The sequence below is a fragment of the Sphaeramia orbicularis genome, chromosome 7, assembly GCF_902148855.1.
Source record: "Sphaeramia orbicularis chromosome 7, fSphaOr1.1, whole genome shotgun sequence".
NCBI lineage: Eukaryota > Metazoa > Chordata > Actinopteri > Kurtiformes > Apogonidae > Sphaeramia > Sphaeramia orbicularis.
Window position 1 is genome coordinate 16720984 of NC_043963.1, and position 19649 is coordinate 16740632.

Below are 19649 nucleotides of genomic sequence, written 5' to 3' on the forward strand. Positions count from 1 at the left end.
TAATCAGAGGTTAATAAATAGACATTGTGAGCTTTTGTTTTCCACCGTGTAGCCCCGACGCTGGCTTTTCAGCTCCATGAAACTATTTCCACTCTTGGCTGAAGGTTTGAGGCTACTCCCTGAGATCTCCCAAAGAGACAAAACCAGACTCAGTACTCACACCACTTCATTTTCTGTTTAACCCACTCCCTTTGTTGCCACTTAATCTCACCCAGACCACACAGATATGTAAAACCCATAATCCCAGGATGGGAGAGTACGGACATATTTCCCCTTCTCAACATTTCATTCCACTCTTTGCTCTCTGAGGCCACACAGATCTCTAAGACAACTCCCTGAGTAGTAGGACGGAAACAGGGTAGAAACAGATTTCTATTCATTCTCTGCCCATTTGGTAGGCTCCTGCAGTACTCGTATATCTCTTTTGAGAACATAAAGACATCACGTGGAGTCGAACCCTTAATTCTTTTCCTCTAGGAGATACTTAAATTTGACTGGAGATAAATTTTGAGCATGTTCTGTTCTTTGAACCCTTTAACAACGGCAATCTCACTGGCACTGCATTTTTCTCTTTTCAGCATTCAAATGACTCTAACTCCTGAACAGTCTGTGCTATCCACAAAATTCAAACACCATCGGAACACTATCTAATACTTTACTGCAATGTGGGACTCTATTACAACTGGGAACTGTTTCAGAAATGTTTGCACAGGTTAAAAAATGCCTGGAAATAATAAAAAATTAAAAAAAGACTGAATGTTTGAGACCAAAAAGTATGTTTGAGCAGATGCAAAATAGTTAAAAGTTTATTTCTGTAATCTCAAGAAGTTTCATTCTGGACATTTAGAGTTGTTTCTTTCTTGTTTTTTTTTTTTTTAATTCAAAATTTTATTCAAAATAGTCTCACAACATATTACACTGGACATCATTGATACAAAGCTTTTTTTTTAAAAAAAAAGTGTCAATATTGCTCAAAGAAAGAAAGAAAGAAAGAAAGAAAAGCTCAAAAAAACTAAAACGTAATTTTTGACTCTGTTGCATGAATATCATCATATAAATTTAAACTATCTAGTGCAATACAAAACAGAGGTGTAGTTTGTGAAAAAATCAGTGCTTTTCATTTCCATCCTACTTTTGTAGAACAATAACACAAACTAATAAAGATTAAATAAACAAACATTTACTTTCACGCACACACATTTATCTATATGTATAAATGGTTGTGGACGTGTCCATGAAGCACACACATATAAAAAAGGAGTAATATAAATAAAGTAAATAAATGAATAAATAAATAAATAACAACAACAACAACAACAACAACAACAACAACAATAATAATAATAATAATAATAAGCTTGTGTACATAAATAGCCAACCATACTTTTAAGAAATCAGCCAAGGAAAGGTATATGTAAATACATACATATATATATATATATATATATATATATATATATATATATATATATATATATATATATATATATACATATACATATATAAAAATATGTAAACACACAAAGTAATATTAATCATAATAATTTTTTTAAAAGTTGAAAAACCCTAACAGTGCACATGTGCATTTAGTATTTGGATATACAGTTATTTCTGATGTAAATATGCTAAAAACTTCAAGTCTGTTTTTTTCCTTTTTTACTAAAAAACATTGTGTTTTAAACATTATCATTTATAATAATGATAATCAATGGCCAGATTTTGACAGTTCACTTCTTCCTGAAAACAAATGTGCAAAAGAATTGGCCAAACAAACATTTTCTGACACTTTTATTGTAAACAAAACATGAAGACACGTAGGCGGCCTGTTATAATGGCAGTCTTACGAGGTAATTTAGTTTTATTTCATGCATCTTTTAGTCCATTACACCTCAGAAGTAAATACTGTAGTTCAATCAATGGCCAGATATTGAAAGCTAAGTTCTTGCTGAAAGCAAATGTGCAAAAGAATTGGCAAAAAAAAAAAAAAAAAAAATTCTGACACTTTTATTGCAAAGAAAACATGAGGACATCTAGGTGGCCTGTTATAATGGCAGTCTTAAAAGGGTTAAAACAAGCCCATCTGGCTCTGGGATATCCCCCATGTGGACGACCCAGTTCCACATTTGGTGTACATTGTGTAATTAAAAGCAAATTTTGAGGTTATTGAAATCATTCTTAATATAAATATGCTTCTATTTACTTTATAGGCAGCCTGGTTTTGTTTGCATATAAACCAAGGGAGCGAGCGAGCAGAGCATTTTAGATGATGTAAACTTTCTTGTGAGGCGGTGACATGGTTTACTTCAGGTCCGCGTCACCACAAAGCACTCGATGAAATGATCAACAATGTTTAAGTGTCTCACTGTGACTTTGAGAGGGATAGGGGCCACACAGAAGAACAAGATGAAAGATTTACAAGGCATGGTCACACACACACAGCACATGCACATGGACAAACTGCATGCATAAAATATGGACAAACACATGTAGTATAAAATATATATGCAAAAATCATAAAGAAACACATGAATGCACACATCGAGGGCAGCATAAGCAACATTTCACCATCTTTTCAGGGCAACCAAAACAAAACAAAAGAGCAACCCTAATTTGATCTGACTGTTTAGGCTGCAATTCAGTCAGCTGCTTTGAAATGGAATACGCAAATGGATGACAGGATGACTATTTATGTAGTCATTTATTCCATAAAAAATATAAATTCCACATGTTTAAAATCTTTAAGAAGTTGCTTGTCACATTTGGCATCAGTGTTTCATTCCATTTGGATTATAAAACATTTGTATCTGATGACAGAATGAACAAAGCATCACATTAATGAGTTTAAAAGACAAAAAAATCCATTTTCTTGAAATAAAATATCACATGAAAAATATGGTTTATTGCATTCTTATACTGAATGTTTTTCATTTAGCTAAAATATTAATCCCAACCACTTAGACATTTGATCAGATGTGCAACTGAAAGTATGTTATACATGTTTTTACAATAATAAAATATGACAGCAAATATAATTAGGAAAATGAAAAACAGCAATAAGTAATCAGTTTATAATAGTTAAGTGCACTTATGCTTTTAGGCTAACTGGTTCAATGCTTGTCAGGAACTTTCATTTCACATCCATTTACTTCTCACTATTTGACACTTACACGCACTGTTTGTACACATTTTAAAAACATGATATTATATAATATGAAAAAATGCAAATTCAGTCATAATTTTTGCTATAAATGTTATGAATATAAATGTTTTTGCGAAGAAATGTTAATTTGTCTTTAAAGTGTCTGATTTTAATAGAACTGAGCTGGTTTATACTGCACAAACTCAAAGACCCTGCCCCTAAATAACTGGAGTTAATGTCTCTGTAGATGGTTAGATTTAAAACCAGAACTATTTTTGACCCAAAATATATAGAAAAAACATACTCCTCATTACAACTGCTAGTCTGTGCTCGCCTATACATGATTAACTGGGCCTTACCTTTTTATAACAATAATTAAAAGTGTGGTCCATTTCTAAACTTATGCAAATTTAATAAACAGATTTTTGTTTCCATCCATCCATCCATTTATCCATTTGTCATCCATCCGTCTGTCATCCCTCCCTCCATCCATCCTCCATATTTTTTATTTTATTCTATTGTATTTATGTTTTTATTTTTTATTTTATTGTATTTCAAATTTAATTTTATTTCTTGCACTCAAAAATTCTATGTTTAATCAAATATTTTAATGTGCGCTGTTTTTATTTTAATTTTATTGTATTTCTCTCAAATTTCATTTTATTTCTTGATGTATAATCAAATCTTAATGTATTTTAATGTTGTATTTTTTCAATCAGTGTGAAGCACTTTGGGCTACAATTTCTGTATGAAAGGTGCTATACAAATAAAGTTTATTATTATTATTATTATTATTATCCATCCATCCATCCATCTGTCATCATCCATCCATCCATCCATCCATTTGTCATCCATCCATCTGTCATCCATCCATCCATCCCTCCCTCCCTCCATCTGTCATCCATTTATCCATCTGTCATCCATTTATCCATCTGTCATCATCCATCTGTCATCCATCCATCCATCATCCATCTGTCATCCATCCATCCATCTGTCATCCATCCATCTGTCATCCATCCATCCATCCATCCCATCACATCATCATTAGGGAGCTATTTCATTGAATAATTGACCAAAAAAAACAAAAAAAAAACAAACCCTCCCCCGGCATGTGAGACTAAATATGAATGAATGCAAATTAAGAATGTACAGAGTTTATTGCACATTTTTATAAAGTGACTTTGTTAAAATAGCTCTATGATGACAAACACCAATGATGGCAACATGTTCAAAAACAAATGTTATTGATTCCCATATGTTTTATTATATGTTTTTTGCAAGGGACGAGGGGCCTCATTTAATCAGTGGCCTTTGTGAGGGATAGAAAAGACATTACCTATTACTTAAATATTAATAAAGACATAATGAATCATTTTCTTTATAGCTTTTTTCCGACTTAAGTAAACCACATTCAGTTCTCTCTCTCTCTAACACAAACCAAGTGAGTTTCAGTGCATAAAATCTGACCATAAACAGTTTAATAATGCTGTCACAACCACGAAAAAGTTTTGTTTAATCAATAAATAATCCAGGCACATTACACTCATTACAAAACGTGCTTGCAGTCGGTGTGCACTTATGTAATTTCTGAGGAGACAGTTTTGAACACACACAAACACACACATATACACACACCAGACACTTATTGTGCAGATTCTGGATGAGTTTGACCTCAGATTGCGACGCCAGGCCGATCCCTTCCTGCTCAGATGACACCCGTTTGCTCAGCTGTTGTTATATTGACGGGAATAAAGACAGGAAGTCGTCGTGCCCTCTGCTTCCTTTGGAGTTCTGCGTAGTACAGGGTTTCCTTCACCACTGCATGTTTTGTTCTTCAGTTTTAGTTGAACCCTGTCTGCTATTTCATCTCCTTCTGTAATAATATATTAACGAGTCTCAATTTTTTCCACATAAAGCTGCACAGTATCAGTTGTATTCTTTGTTACTTTATGAGTTTCTTCTTATATTTCTATAAAAATCTTACTCCAAAATCCTCCATTTAAATTCCAGTTCTGACATAATTATCCTATTTTCACGTTGCATCCAGTAATTTCCTCTGTTTTTGTGTCTGAAACATCCCCGTGTCATTTTGGCTCCGATCCAACAAGCACAGATACGAGCCTTGAGCAGGACACGGGGGCTATCACATTTCATCTAATAAACTCTCGTCTCTTGGCCCTCATTACTAACATGTGGGATCAATAAGCATTGTAAAGAAATAATTTTTGCCCTTATCCGTATGTTGAAAATCACCTTATCTGTATTTAGATGGCAGTTATGCTCTGATTTATTAACATGCCCTTCTATGTTTTGTGGATGTTTACATCATTGGTAAAGGGTTCCTATAGCATAGAAATTTAATAAAAGGAACATTTGTTATTGTTAGTGAATGGAAAGTTGACATGGTTCATTATCTGTGCCCCGATTTAGTCCTTGAGGCATTTTTCACTACAGTGCACCATCCATGGCACAGTCAGGACATATTTCTACACATTCTAACTCTAACTTGTCACATACTGATGCTTGGTTTGAACAGCACAGGGTATCATTATATCCAAATATTTAGATCTGCAAGGTAGTCTGAAACTTATCTGGACAATGTCATGGTTTTGGTTTGGTTAGTTTGGAGGGAAAATAGTCAGAGGAAAGGCTAAAAGAAGAAAAAGAGAGAGAAAATGTAAAATACAGTTTGAAATGGGACATTTGTGTGCAAGTCCACAAACTTTGGTGTACTTTTACCCAAATGATCTCCTTCTAAGGGTTTTGCCTGGTTAAGTGTGTCCATCTGGTCCATGTTGGGACCTCTAAGTGCTTCCTTTGACCTCTACTGGTGTATTGGACATGAAGGACATCATTTTACAGCATCATTATGTGAAGAGAATGAGAACAGGCTGATATTTACAAAATGTTTAACACAACAGTCTTCTACTATTACTACTACTACTACAACTACTGCAGCTACTACTACTACTACTACTACTACTACTACTACTACTACTACTACTATTACCACTACCACTATTTTTTTTTTGAATTTAAACTTTATTTAATCAGGAAATATTCCATTGAGAGTACTACTTACTACTACTGCTATTACTACTACTACTATTACTACTACTACTACTACTACTATTTTTTTTTAATTTAAACTTTATTTAACCAGGAAATATCCCATTGAGAGTGGCACTTACTACAACTACTACTACTAGTACTGATACTATTACTACTATTTTTTTTTTTTAATTTAAACTTTATTTAATAAGAAATATCCCGTTGAGATTAATACTTACTATTATTATTATTACTACTACTACTACTACTACCTCTACTACTGATACTACTACTACTACTACTACTATTTTTTTTAAATTTAAACTTTATTTAATAAGAAATATCCCGTTGAGATTAGTACTTACTATTATTACTACTACCACTACCTCTACTACTGATACTACTACTACTACTACTACTATTTTTTTTAATTTAAACTTTATTTAATAAGAAATATCCCGTTGAGATTAGTACTTACTATTATTACTACTAGTAGTACTACTACTACTACTAATACTACTATTTTCTTTTTTTTTTATTTAACTCAGAAATGTCTCATTGAGATTTGTACTTACTACTACTACTACTACTACTACTACTACTACTACTAGGACTACCTGCATGTCCTTCCTTTGTATCTGTTTCTATTAGGCTCCTGAATGCCTCCTGTGGTGGCATGAGTTTGTTTTTTAACTTATGCATTAACACCATGGTGTACAGTTTTTATTTTCTCACTTTATTTTCTTATTTTTAACATTAGTACAAATGTAATTGTTTTTTCTGAATTTATTTTATGATGTAAATTATTCCTGTTTGTTTTTGTGGATGGGTGCAAGAAGGGCAGTATGTAATATAAAGTCATGTTAGGTTTTGTTGGACAGCTTGTTGCGTTATTGTTGTGTTAGTATTTGGAGTCCACAGCAAATTTGCCTTTGGGGATGATAAAGTATACTCTATTGTATTGTATTGTATTCTATGCTATACATGATGCCTAATATCTGTGTGTTTGTGTTTTACAGACAGAATGTGCCAACTTTGTTCGCCTCCTGCAGCCGTACAACCGCACCCACCTCCTGGCCTGTGGAACCGGCGCCTTCCAGCCCATGTGCACCTTCGTCTACGTAGGACACCGAGGAGAGGTGAGCGGAGAGAAAATAAGCAGTTTGTGTTTTCTGGGAAGAACTGGTGAGGGGTCAAGACAAAATGACTTAAGAGGGGAAAATACCAAAGTACATCAGTCACCAATTCACAGTGAATGCCACTCATAAAATTAGATAAACTCACAAACACAAACTGAACCATGTGTCTCATTTGTGTTGGCAACTACATACATATTACACACTTTTTAGGGAAAATTCTGTGATATACAGCTTTCACTGTTGTGTTGAAGTGAAAGCATGCTGCACCACCACCACACTCCTCCATTTCCTTTAGGAAATGTTTATAAACTGTAAATTATATGTACTGTTTATGCCCTGTGCAGCCATTAGTTTGGATTGTGCCGTTTAGTTTGGCTGACTTTTACGACCTACTCACCTCCTAGCATGAATTTGTCTTTTTATTTCTCCCATTCATTCACCACCAAGCTACATTCACAAACTATTGTAAATCCCATCTAGACCTGAGAAGCAACCCTGGACAATTTGTCAGAAAATGCAGATCAATAAAGATTAACCCTTTCATGCATAGAGGTCACTACAGTGGACAGTTATTCTACAGCTGTTCTCTTGTATATTCATGGATTTTTGATGTTTTTGTTCCTTACAAGCCAACATGCATCATCCCATACTCTGCAATTCATACCATTACTGTAACTTTGGTGTTCTTGATAAACCTGATCTGCACTAACATGTTTGAGTGGAAATTAATTGCTTGTTATTGTTATTAAACTGCAATTTTTTAAACAAAAGTTGTTTTTTTGCACATTATCTCCATGAAGTGAGTAATGACTAGTACTAGAGTATGTTAAAATGTGAGAAAACATCCGATTAGCAACTTTAAAAATGTTTTCATTTCATAGATTTCACACAGTATATCAGTAAATACACGTTTCTTTGCTTCAAAAATTAAACGTATATTATCCAGCTGCAACTCCATGAAAAATAGCTTCATAAAAACATTTCAATTGCATTGTTTTTTTAATGCCTAAAGAGGAATAAAAACACTCTCATTTAAGGCTCTCATAATTGATGCATGAAAGGGTTAAGATGGAAATCTGAACATCTATGTGAGTAGAAAATGTACTTAAAATTTAGATGCAGAATTTCTGAACAGGCAGAAAAGAAAAGAAAAAAAACGAATGATTGCTTTCAGATCGACAACACCCCCGTCTGTGAGGTGTCACTGAATGATTGATGTCTTGAATTGATTGAGTCTAAAGTCATGTGAATCATATTTTATTGCCTTCACAGTCACCAGATCTCACCTCAGTCAAACCTCTACGGTAGATTTTGGATCAGTGAGTTAGTGTTCTGCACCTCCAGCACCTTCATAATATTGGGACAAATTTACCAAGCAGCACAAATGACTCTGATGGGAACAAACATGTCTGCAGGTGATCTACTTACAGTGTCCAAATGACTAAACACACACTCAGCCAAATGGTTTCAGCAGTTACCAGTGTAATCATCCATGAGCAGCTAAAGTTAGCACAGCTTCAGATTATGCATGGACACACACATGGTGAGTTTACAAGATTTTTTTTCATTGTTTGACACCTGTCCACATGTTGAAGTGTCCTTGAGCGAGATATTGGAACCGAAATTGCAAGTTGAGGACATTGCTTTGAGTGCAAACCAGGCAGAAAAGTGCTCTGAAATTGCAAACCATTTTACTATTTGCACAGGCGATGGAAAAAGTTAGATAGAGGAGATTTTATGTTCCTTTTTCTATCAGATAACAGTGATGCAGACCAAGGAGAGGTAGTGGAAGGAGAGAAGGAAGCAAAATGAAAAATATTTCATTTTCTATTTTGTATGGAATAAAAATAAATAAAATCACAGGAAAACTACAATAAAAATCAGCTTATGTTTTCATATTTGAATAGTGGATGTAGTCATTCACCTAAAGAAAAAAGCATTTGTTGTTAAAATGAAAAAAATAACCACTTTTAAAACAACTGCTAAGAAAATCCAACTACCAGAACATACATGGAGTATGTTGAGGTGCAGTTTTTACCTCTGCCAAGGAGCTTATGTTTTCATCTGGGTTTGTCTGTTTGTTTGTTTGTTTATTTGTGTTAGCAAGATAACTCAAAAAGTTATGGACAGATTTTGATGAAATTTTGAGGAAATGTTGATACTGGCACAAGGAACAAATGATTACATTTTCCAATCCAATCCAACTTTATTTGTAAAGCACTTTAAAACAACTGCAGTGGACCAAAGTGCTGTACAGAAGAATAATTAAAACCAAAATAGAGGGATAAAATACAGAATAGATTTAAAGACATAGAAACTGTACAAAAAAGAAAAAAGTGCTGTACAGAAGAATAAATAAAACCCAAATAAAAAGAATAAAATACAAGAATAGATTAAAAAGCCATACAATTAAAAACAACAAAATAAATAAATAAATAAAATACAGGGTGTCCCATAAGTCTCCATACATAGGAAAAATAAACGTTTCTTGACATAAACCATTTTTATTTATATAATATGCTCTATATGACTGCCATTTTGTCGGGAACACATTTCAATGCGTGTCCTCCACTGCTGAAGAACTATAAAGAAGAAATATAAAGAAATACATGTTAGAACCATATGTATTATGTCTCCTATGTATGGAGACTTATGGGACACCCTGTAGATAAATAAGAACAATAAACCACTACCAAATAAAAACAATAGAATAAAGATAATACCTTCAAACATCTCATATGGTTTCAAAAGCCAAGGAGAAAAGATGGCTTTTAAGAAGGGATTTAAAAACAGACAGAGAGGAGGACTGTCTGATATGCAGAGACCGATCGTTCCATAGTGTAGGAGCTGCTGCAGCAAAGGCACGGTCACCCCTGAACTTGTGCATTGTTTTTGGTACAATCAGGAGCAGTTTGTCAGCTGACCTGAGAGAGCGGGAGGGGGCGGTATATAAGCTGCAGCAGTTCAGAGAGGTTGGGTGGGGCGAGGCCATTTAAGGCGGCCATACACTGTGCGATTTTAGAGACGATTTGTCACTCGTGCGACTCTTTCTGGGATGGGGCCAGATGTGCCTCTACTCGTGTGTCAGCAGTGTACATGGGGTAAGGAGAAGCGATTAACACCTCACAACCACCTCACGATCAGCAATTGTGGGTTCACAAGGAAAATGGAGCTGTTTGAAATCCTGCTCGCTCCTCGTAAGGGTGTCGCACTGTCAAAGCAGTGCCACGAGCCCATGTGCCTCAAATTCTCACACTGTGCATGCGCGAACACAGAAGCGTACAGTAGCGTACAAGCTAACAGTAGCTGGCTATTGGCCTAGTGTAGTTTAGCTTTTGCAGCTTACCTCTAGTTCCCTTTGCTGTAGGACTGACAGCCCATACTGTCCACGTCTGGACAACCAGTTCCTGCACCAAACACATTGTCGTCTTTTCTTCTTTTTTGATTCCCCGCAGATAATGGCACATATTGCCAAAGCAGCTCGTTGGTTTTTGTTTAGCACTACCATTTCGTGACTCACGCCAATACACAATCATCTATGCACTTTCAAGGATTCCTTGGTATTTTAACGTTGTATTTCCGGATAAAACAGTCGAACGTGTGGTGCGTCCTCTGGTTTATGGTCCTACAGTGTGAGCAGTCAGGTCGCATACGAGCATCAGTCCGTACAGTGTGAGAACATGAATCGTGAGCCTGACTTTACGATTGATTCGCACAGTTTGAGATGGAGCTGCGTGCAACGATCGAAATAATCGCACAGTGTATGGCCGCCTTTAGGGATTTAAAAGTAAATAAAAGAATTTTAAAACAGATCCTAAAATCTATGGGCAGCCAGTGGACTGAGGCTAAAATGGGGGACATGAGCTCGTGGTGGTGATCGGGGGGGGCTCTGCCTTGGCGGAGGTTGGCTATTACTCACCCTGAAGATTCCATTTTAATTGTGTATAGAAGTGTTGTGAACTGTATGGAATCACTGGGTGCCCTGAAGGATCCATGTGAAGAAATCAGGCTAATTGAACAAATACGGCTGTTGCCTGGGTGGTTTTTTTTTTTTTTTATAGAAAAACATCGGCTACAGTAGCCTGGCTGTGGGTTCACATCACCAGGGTTCAAAGTGAACCCCCAGCAGGAAGCTCTACCCTGAGTTTCTCTATAGGGCTACTCAAGCGGCTCCGTCAGGTCTTCTATACAGCTTTTCAGCTTCACAGGCAGCCTCTCGACACGACTGCTCGGCTTAGTGGGACCCTCTGCAGAGTCTTACACTTGGAGCCATTTGAAAGACAAGAATCAATGAATAGAGCCATTAAGGCAGACTTATGGCTGGCTGTTTTACTGCAGAGCTGCCCTGCATGGCCCAGCGGGAGGGGGTCAAACTGGGCACGGGAAGAGTGGAAAGCTGGATGCTGGCAAAGAGCCGTGGAGGGGAAATGAGACAGTGGGGTGGGCGAGTGCCAACTGTGCACTGGGAAACCTCTAAGTGTGTGTGTGTGTGTGTGTGTGTGTGTGTGTGTGTGTGTGTGTGTGTGTGCTATTTGTGTGCACAGTGCAGAGGTGAATTGCAGCCTTTTTCCTGTTCCTAGAGTGTGCCTGTTTGTAGATGTAGGTGCTTGTTACAGTGTGTTCTTCTTTCTCCCTCAATATTTCTTCCTCTGTGTGGTTTTGGACTCTGTTTTATGGCCCATCATAACACATCTTCTAGTTTTGCTAAATACCTTTGAACTCAGTTATAATATATAGTGATCTGTGTGGTTAGGAAAAAGGAAAATGAAAACTGGGAGTATAAAAACAAGTGAGCCGACTTATTGGATGCTGGTAATCGACAGAAGGACAAAGCATTTTGGGAAAAGTAGGTCACAAGTTCAAATGTTAAGCTCTCTTAAGGACGCAGAAGCTACTGGAGGCATGTTTTAAAGGCCCCCACAGAGTTGGGTGTACTTGACTCCCCGGAAGTCCATGCAACGCTTAGTTTTCACAACTGTGTGGATTCTGTGTACATGTACTCGGTGTCACACAATAGACTACTCAGTAAATCTTCATATCGACATGTTTTAATCCCCAAAGACCCAAACACACCCCATCCATCTACTGATCTAAACTGTTTAATACCTGTTTATCCATTAATCCTATCAATACATGTAAATAATTGATGTAAAATGCAGTTTGTCATCTTTTTATGGTCATTGGATATGACCCATTTGGATGTTCAGAGGCTCCATAGTCACCATGGAAACACCGTCATCTTCTACAACATTGATTCACCAGTAAAATCCATGGAGTTGGATCGATGACGGTGGATGGAGACACTTGGTTTATGTTCAGTTAGTGATAGATTTTACTGAAAAAGTCACTTTTTCTGCAGTTTTCTCTTTTTACTTCTGCCAAGGAGGTTATGGTTTCACTGAGGTTTGTCTGTTTGTTTGTCTGTTTGTCTGTTAGCAAGAAAACTCAAAAAGTAATGGACGAATTTTGACAAAATTTTCAGGAAATGTTGGTACTGGCATAAGGAGCAAATGGTTAAATGTTGGTGGTGATCGGGGGGGCATCTAATATTCACTGTAAAAACCCAAAATACAGAGGATAATATTATAATAAATGATGATAAATCACTTAACAAAAGTTAAATATTGAGAAAAAACTATGTTCGAACTGCCACATAAGTAGCACTGGGTCTTTATGGGTTAAATGTGACACTGAGCTGATATGACTTGATTGGTACACTCAACTATGAAACCTCAAACATCTGTGGACAGTATGCATGGAGTCTGCACTGCTCATAGTACACGCACCATACGTCCGACTCTATGGAAGCCTAAATACAGAATTCATGAACTGCCGCTAGTAAAACTGGTACACCCATTACTTTTTTTTAACCCTTGTGGAAAAAACTGTGATTTTAGAGAGCGAATCAGTGTAAGTCAATGGGAGCTCCAGGTTTCACAGATAGCCTCCAGTGGCCATGAGTGGAACGAGTTTCTTCACAACAGAAACTGCTCCAAATAACTCTGTGCAATAAACCATGCAATAAACTGTAACCCTGTTCAACCTGTAGCATGATCAACATACGCACAACTGTAAATAGTATAACCAGCTTTTTTGATTTGTCTTTATTTTTGATGTTCTTGTGTGCTTTTTGTGTATCGCTGCCGTAACCTGGAGCTTCCCCTTGTGGGACAAATAAAGGCTTATCTTATCTTATCTTATCTTATCTTATCTTATCTTATCTTATCTTATCTTATCTTATCTTATCTTATCTTATCTTATCTTATCTTATCTTATCTTATCTTATCTTATCTTATCTTATTCAGACCCAAGCATAGCATTTATAGTTTATGTAGTCCACAGGGAAATGATTTAAAATACACAATTCCATTTAAAAAAAAACCTAAATATCACTCCTTCAACCCTATAACGCCAAACGTATCATATTTGATACATGAGTTTTGAATTCCTCTACATGATCAGTGTAATATTTTTTTTTCTTGAAAAACCTGATGTATACAATTAGATACATGCAATACACAGATAATCCACCAGAGGAGAGGAATTCATTCACCAGAGGCCTTTCCAGTGACACTACAAGACTGTCATTAATGAGGAAGGAGGCAGAACTTTGCCAATATTGAAAAGGAATTACCAATTTGTTAGACATGTTTGTGCAATATTATGTTTTTGTTTGTTCAAAAATAATATTTAAGCATTGAGACCTGATGTATCAAATATGATACAAAATTGGTTGGTTCAGGCTTTTCAGGGTTAATTTACTGTATAGATGTGGCTGTATGGGAATTCACAAGATATGACAGATGTGTGTTTTTGTGTATCTTTGCAAAATGAGTTGTGTGAAAGGACTCCATCAGTTTTATGTGTGGATTGGACTCGGTGATCATAACTTTTCCTTTAGTTTTCTCACTTCTGGGGGTTCAGATAAGAAAAAAAAAAAAACAACACAGAGAAAATGTTGAATATGACATCTGCTCATTGGCTGACCCCTACAGACCACTGTATCTGTCCTGACTGACCGGCAGCATCGCTCAGACCACCGTCCTGTCCGTCCATGTAGTCAGGTTGTGTGTTTGAACACACGACACCACAGGGAGCCTGTCCATTTATTTAACCAGTGGTTAACCGGTGGAGAACACACACCCATCTGTTTGTCTGACCTCTCGGAGGAACCGAGGCCGCGGGCTCTCGGACCAGACTCTGGGTGGGATGACCGTTGACCTCGTAGGTGTTTCATCTCAGTTAGGGGTAGATACACACACACACTGTTTCTGTCTGTCCGTCCGCATGTCTGCAGAACTGTTGTGGTCTAAGTGTCACACACAATGTATGCAAAACCCATGAAATGCTATCATGTACATGTAAACTAGGTTAGGTTTTATCAGCGGGGTTAGAGTGAGGAAACGTTTTTTTTCGTCTGTCAAACACGATTTAAGACATTCGTTAGGATTGGACGGAATGTTATTGATTCTAAGTGTCAGCAAATGTTAACTACATTTCATGCTTTTACACAAAGATGAAAACAATCAAATGAATGTGGAAATATTGTGATAGAAGGGCTGTGGGTGTAGTTCACATCCAAGGAGGGTTTGTCCCAAGAGTGACACCACAACAACAACTTCCTTTCTGCACAGTGATGGTAAAGTTTAGCAGCGATGAAGACTTCAGACTGTTTTACATCAGATTGAAACTGAGGAAACATAGAAGGTACAACTGTTCCAGTGCCAAAAGTTCCACCTGGACGCTGCTTAACTCTGTCATCTGGTTTTTTATCAATAATGAATAATCACAGCATCACCTGTTATCACTGAGGCAACACTAGTCACTAATGTCAAAGCAACAACTACATGTGGAAAATAGAAAGTTTTAACAGACAGATTATTTTCTATGCATCATCTTCTTTAAATATTTATAATTTTCATACTTCACTTCCTCACTTACAAGATGAAGAACTTAACTCCCGGTGTTATCTATAGTGTCAGCGGTATACGTGCAAGTTATCTACCCAGTTTAAGAGACAATTAACCAGGGAATAATGTCACTTACTTTAATCGAAAAATCAGACTTGTCCTGTCAGGAAACACTGACATGAGGGGTTTATTTCCAAATCACCGAGTTTCACAGGTAGTGATAATGATAATAATAAACTTCATTTTAAACATAAGTTGGAATAAAATAAAAAGGTGAACAAAGGGCAAAAAAAATGTACAAATTTAAATGGAATACTCTAGAATATTGAAGGCAACAAGTTAACAAAAAAGAAAAAAGAAGACTTACACAATGTACAACTATTCCATTGTGGCTCTTTAACAACACCAGGTCAGAAATGGAGTCGGAAGAAGCAGAACTTGTATTGTCCTACCCCAATTTCACATGACTAATGTATACAGTCCATAAAAAAAATTAGGTCATTTATTAAATTACCAAAAAAGAAAACAAATTATAATATACCATCAATAACTATTACTATTAGACTACTGTTCATTGTTACTATATCTCTGGAAAATAATGTTTTTATATGTCTTAAATTTTGTGGTGTTTTCACCCTGTTTGATATTTTGTTTTATTCAAAACATGAAATGCACACTTTTCCATGTTGTTTCATGTTTTCAGGTTATACTAGTCCTGTGTAAATAGGGCTTTATAGTGGCATACATTCAGACAGATCTGTAATGTCAAACTGTAGGACCGTTAACCCTATAACGCCAAACGTATCATATTTGATCCATGAGTTTTGAAGCCCTCTACATGATCAGTGTGATATTTTTTTTCTTGAAAAAACTGATGTATACAATTAGATACATGCAATACACAGATAATCCACCAGGGGGAGGAATTCATTCACCAGAGGCCTTTCCAGTGACACTACAAGACTGTCATTAATGAGGAAGGAGGCAGAACTTTGACAGTTTTGAAAAGGAATTACCAATTTGTTTGACATGTTTGTGTTATATTATGTTTTTATTTGTTCAAAAATAATATTTGAACACTGAGACCCGATGTATCAAATATGATACAAAATTCAAACTCATACATGGAAATTGATATTTGAAAAAAAAAAAATTTTTGGTAATTCAGAAAGACTAATAAAGGCTCCAGGTTCAAAGAACTGGAATTTTCTGTCAATGATTTAATGGTTCAGGCTTTACAGGGTTAAAGAGGATTAAAATCTATTAATGTCAGTGTTTATCTAATATATAGTGTGGAAACTTTTAAAATATTGACAATTGCAAACGGATTTTTGACGAAGTAACTTTAGATTTCCGTAATTTGTCCGTTCATTCAGTTTGTCCATAATCACAACATATATTTTTTTAACTTATATTTTATTGTTTCATTTTTTTAAATTTTTCAACACAAACATTCAGTTGTCATCCTTTATATTGTGCACTTTTTCCATTAATCTTCGCACGTTCCTCTTTACACCATTTTTGTGTGATGGCTTTTTTAGACACTACCAAGAGGATTTTAATCAAATATTTATCCTTACTTGATATGTCTTTTCCTCTTAAATGACCCAAATATAGCACAGAACATGTCCTTGGTAGTTTGTTTCCCAATATTTTTCCAAATTCTTCACTGATATTATTCCAATATTGGGATAATTTTGTGCACTGCCAAAAAAACATGCGCATGACCCACATCCTGCTCACCTTTTTGATCTTAGCTGTTATAAAAAATGTAATTATGTTTTTCTGACAAAATATTTTCCAATTTCTGGAATTAGATGTAGTCACTTGAGTTTCACATATTTTATACCATGTGTCATCACTTAATTCTACCACCAGTTCTTTACTCCATTTATCTCTAATAGTCCAAGTTTTTCCCTAATACAGTTTGGATCCCACGACATATTTAAAGCTAAACCTAACCTTAAACTAATATTGATCCAAGACAAGTGTGAACCCTCATCTTTAGTGATTTGCATCATCTGGACCAGCCTTTCTACAATCCCCACAGTGAGTGACACCACAGCCTGTGTCATGGACGTGAAAATAAACCATCATATTTCAGTGACGACACACCGGACCACACACACATATGCACACACACAGTCAGTTAACCCAAAGCGAATTACACAAACAGCACGATGAAAGACATGAGAATTCAATATAAATACATAAAAACAATCACAAAAAGACATGCAAACACAGAACGAGACATCCACTCTGTGCATCAAACAACAACGGAAAAATTCAAAGACACACAAACAAAACACACAAACAACCCTCTGGCTTCCACAGCAGATGCACTTTAGAGTGTTCAGATCAGAGCAGTTCCAGTTTACACTAAAAGCCTGCTTTTATTCCACATGTTTCCATTATGGTCAACTTACAGAGTCACTCTCCTCCCTTTTGACAATGTTTTTTAAAGTGCTACGAAACATAAAACACTTTTAAAGGACGGAGGAAAAGGCCTTTTTGTGTGACACATTTTACAGCGTTACTGCAGATGAAAAAACAAAAAATTAATTGCTCGTGCGTCAGCCTTCTGTTTCATGTGTGTGTGTTGCTTTTGGACCAAAACATGAACCTGGAGATGAATAAGCCACTTATAAGCTTGATCGTCATAAATCTTAATCAGATGATTTTCTCCTTCTCCTACTTTTTTTCCATTTTTTCTTTGAACTCTTACTCTTCCTGCTGCCTCAGTTTCACAAAACATTATGGGAAAGAAAAAGAAAGGAAGGAACGATACACTGTAAAAAAAAAAAAAAAAATAATAATAATCCTGTTGTTTTTACATAAAAAAACTGGCAGCTATGGTTACCAGAACAGTACTGTAAAAAACACATCAAACCACAAACATATTTACGGAGTAACATATAGATTTAACAGTTTAAACATGTACACGACAAAGTAAAAGTTAAGCATATTTTTAATTTTTGGGCTATTTTTTTCAGTTGGTATTCTTGCACAGCGTTTTTTTTTTTTTTTTTTTTTTTACTTTTTTGGTTGTGAACTGAATTGAAACACATTTTTTTAATGATTAGAGATAGTTTTATTTACAAATGGAAAAAATGACCAAAAAAAAAGACAAAAAAAAAAAAAAAATTCTTAACTTTTTGTTTGTAGTCTATGTTTAACACTGGATTTCAGTGATGTCTGCATGTTTAAGATGTTAAATTTACTTTTATTATTAGTTTTATAAAAAAAAAAAAAAACAAAGGATGAGAATACGCTGTTATTTTAACATTACCGTCTTGCAATTTAAATGGCACCACATTTTTTTTAATTTACAGTTTTATTTTCTCAAAACAATAGAAATATATAATTATATAACTACATACAAATCTGGTTTTGTTAACATACTCTTCCTGTAAAAACTATGATGCATTTAAGTTATCCACTCCTTTAGCAAAGATTAAAAAAAAAAAGTACCTTAAGTTTAAAATTATTCAGAAATATTGAATTGAGATGGTAGACATGTTTTTGTTGTTGATTTTTTTTTTTTTTTTTAAATTTTTCATTATTATCGTGTGAATGCTCGATGCTGTACACATTTAAGTTGATGTAAGCAGAGTATTAGTTGAAAAGGATAGGAAAAAAAATAAGTTTTTGCTTCTAGCCTATTCCTTTTTTGGTTTTTAGTACAATTAATGTACTGAGTACAATGATTGATGTAATAACTAACTGTAAAACAACTTTGTGTTGTATTTTCATTGGGAGTTTTTTTCTGTTGCAATTTTACAACTTTTTGGTGTTCATTCTATGGTCATTTTTTACAGTGTATAATGATAAAGCTTGTGCACAAGTGAGAATTGAGTGATGAGACATGAACTCTCATTATTTGACAGGACGGTGAGGTGAGGGTGCAACAGCATGTTATGAGCTCTGCCTTTTGGCTGAGCTGTGGTTTGGGTGCTCAGTCCAGACGGTTCCTAGTGGGTGGTCTGATGGTGTGATATTTTTTTCTTCCTCTGATAGATACCAAATGTTCTCCATAAAACAGGTCAAGGTACTAAAGGGAAAATCCGCATTAGATTAATGATTGCATCTTTACCTGATCTGCTTAAATCTTTTGGAGTCATTTCCTGCATGTTCCCCTGACTTTCACCCTAATGCAAGTAAACTATGGTTTGTTTTCATCTGTTCATTTTATATTCACATTAATGGCAGAGCAGGTTTCAGTCAAAAAATGTCAGGTCTCATTACAATTAAATGCAACCATGGTTTATTATTGCAACAATACAGCGGTTCAGTCAGATTTTAGAACATTTTCACATCACACTCTTTATTTTTATAAGGTAATGGTACATTCACTGGATTCATATCTCACTCTTCTATTTTAAAGTCGATGATTGCTAAAAGCTGTTTTTG

The 19649-nt window shown here is 35.5% G+C and overlaps 1 protein-coding gene across 2 annotated transcripts in view; it reads left to right on the top strand.

Moving 5' to 3' along the window:
- sema3bl (sema domain, immunoglobulin domain (Ig), short basic domain, secreted, (semaphorin) 3bl) overlaps positions 1-19649 on the top strand; it is a 158346-nt gene that overhangs the window by 88548 nt on the left and 50149 nt on the right. For both annotated transcript variants that reach the window (XM_030139526.1, XM_030139527.1), the window contains exon 4: positions 7210-7329. In XM_030139526.1, coding sequence (XP_029995386.1) covers positions 7210-7329 — 120 coding nt within the window. The remainder of the gene's footprint in view (positions 1-7209; positions 7330-19649) is intronic.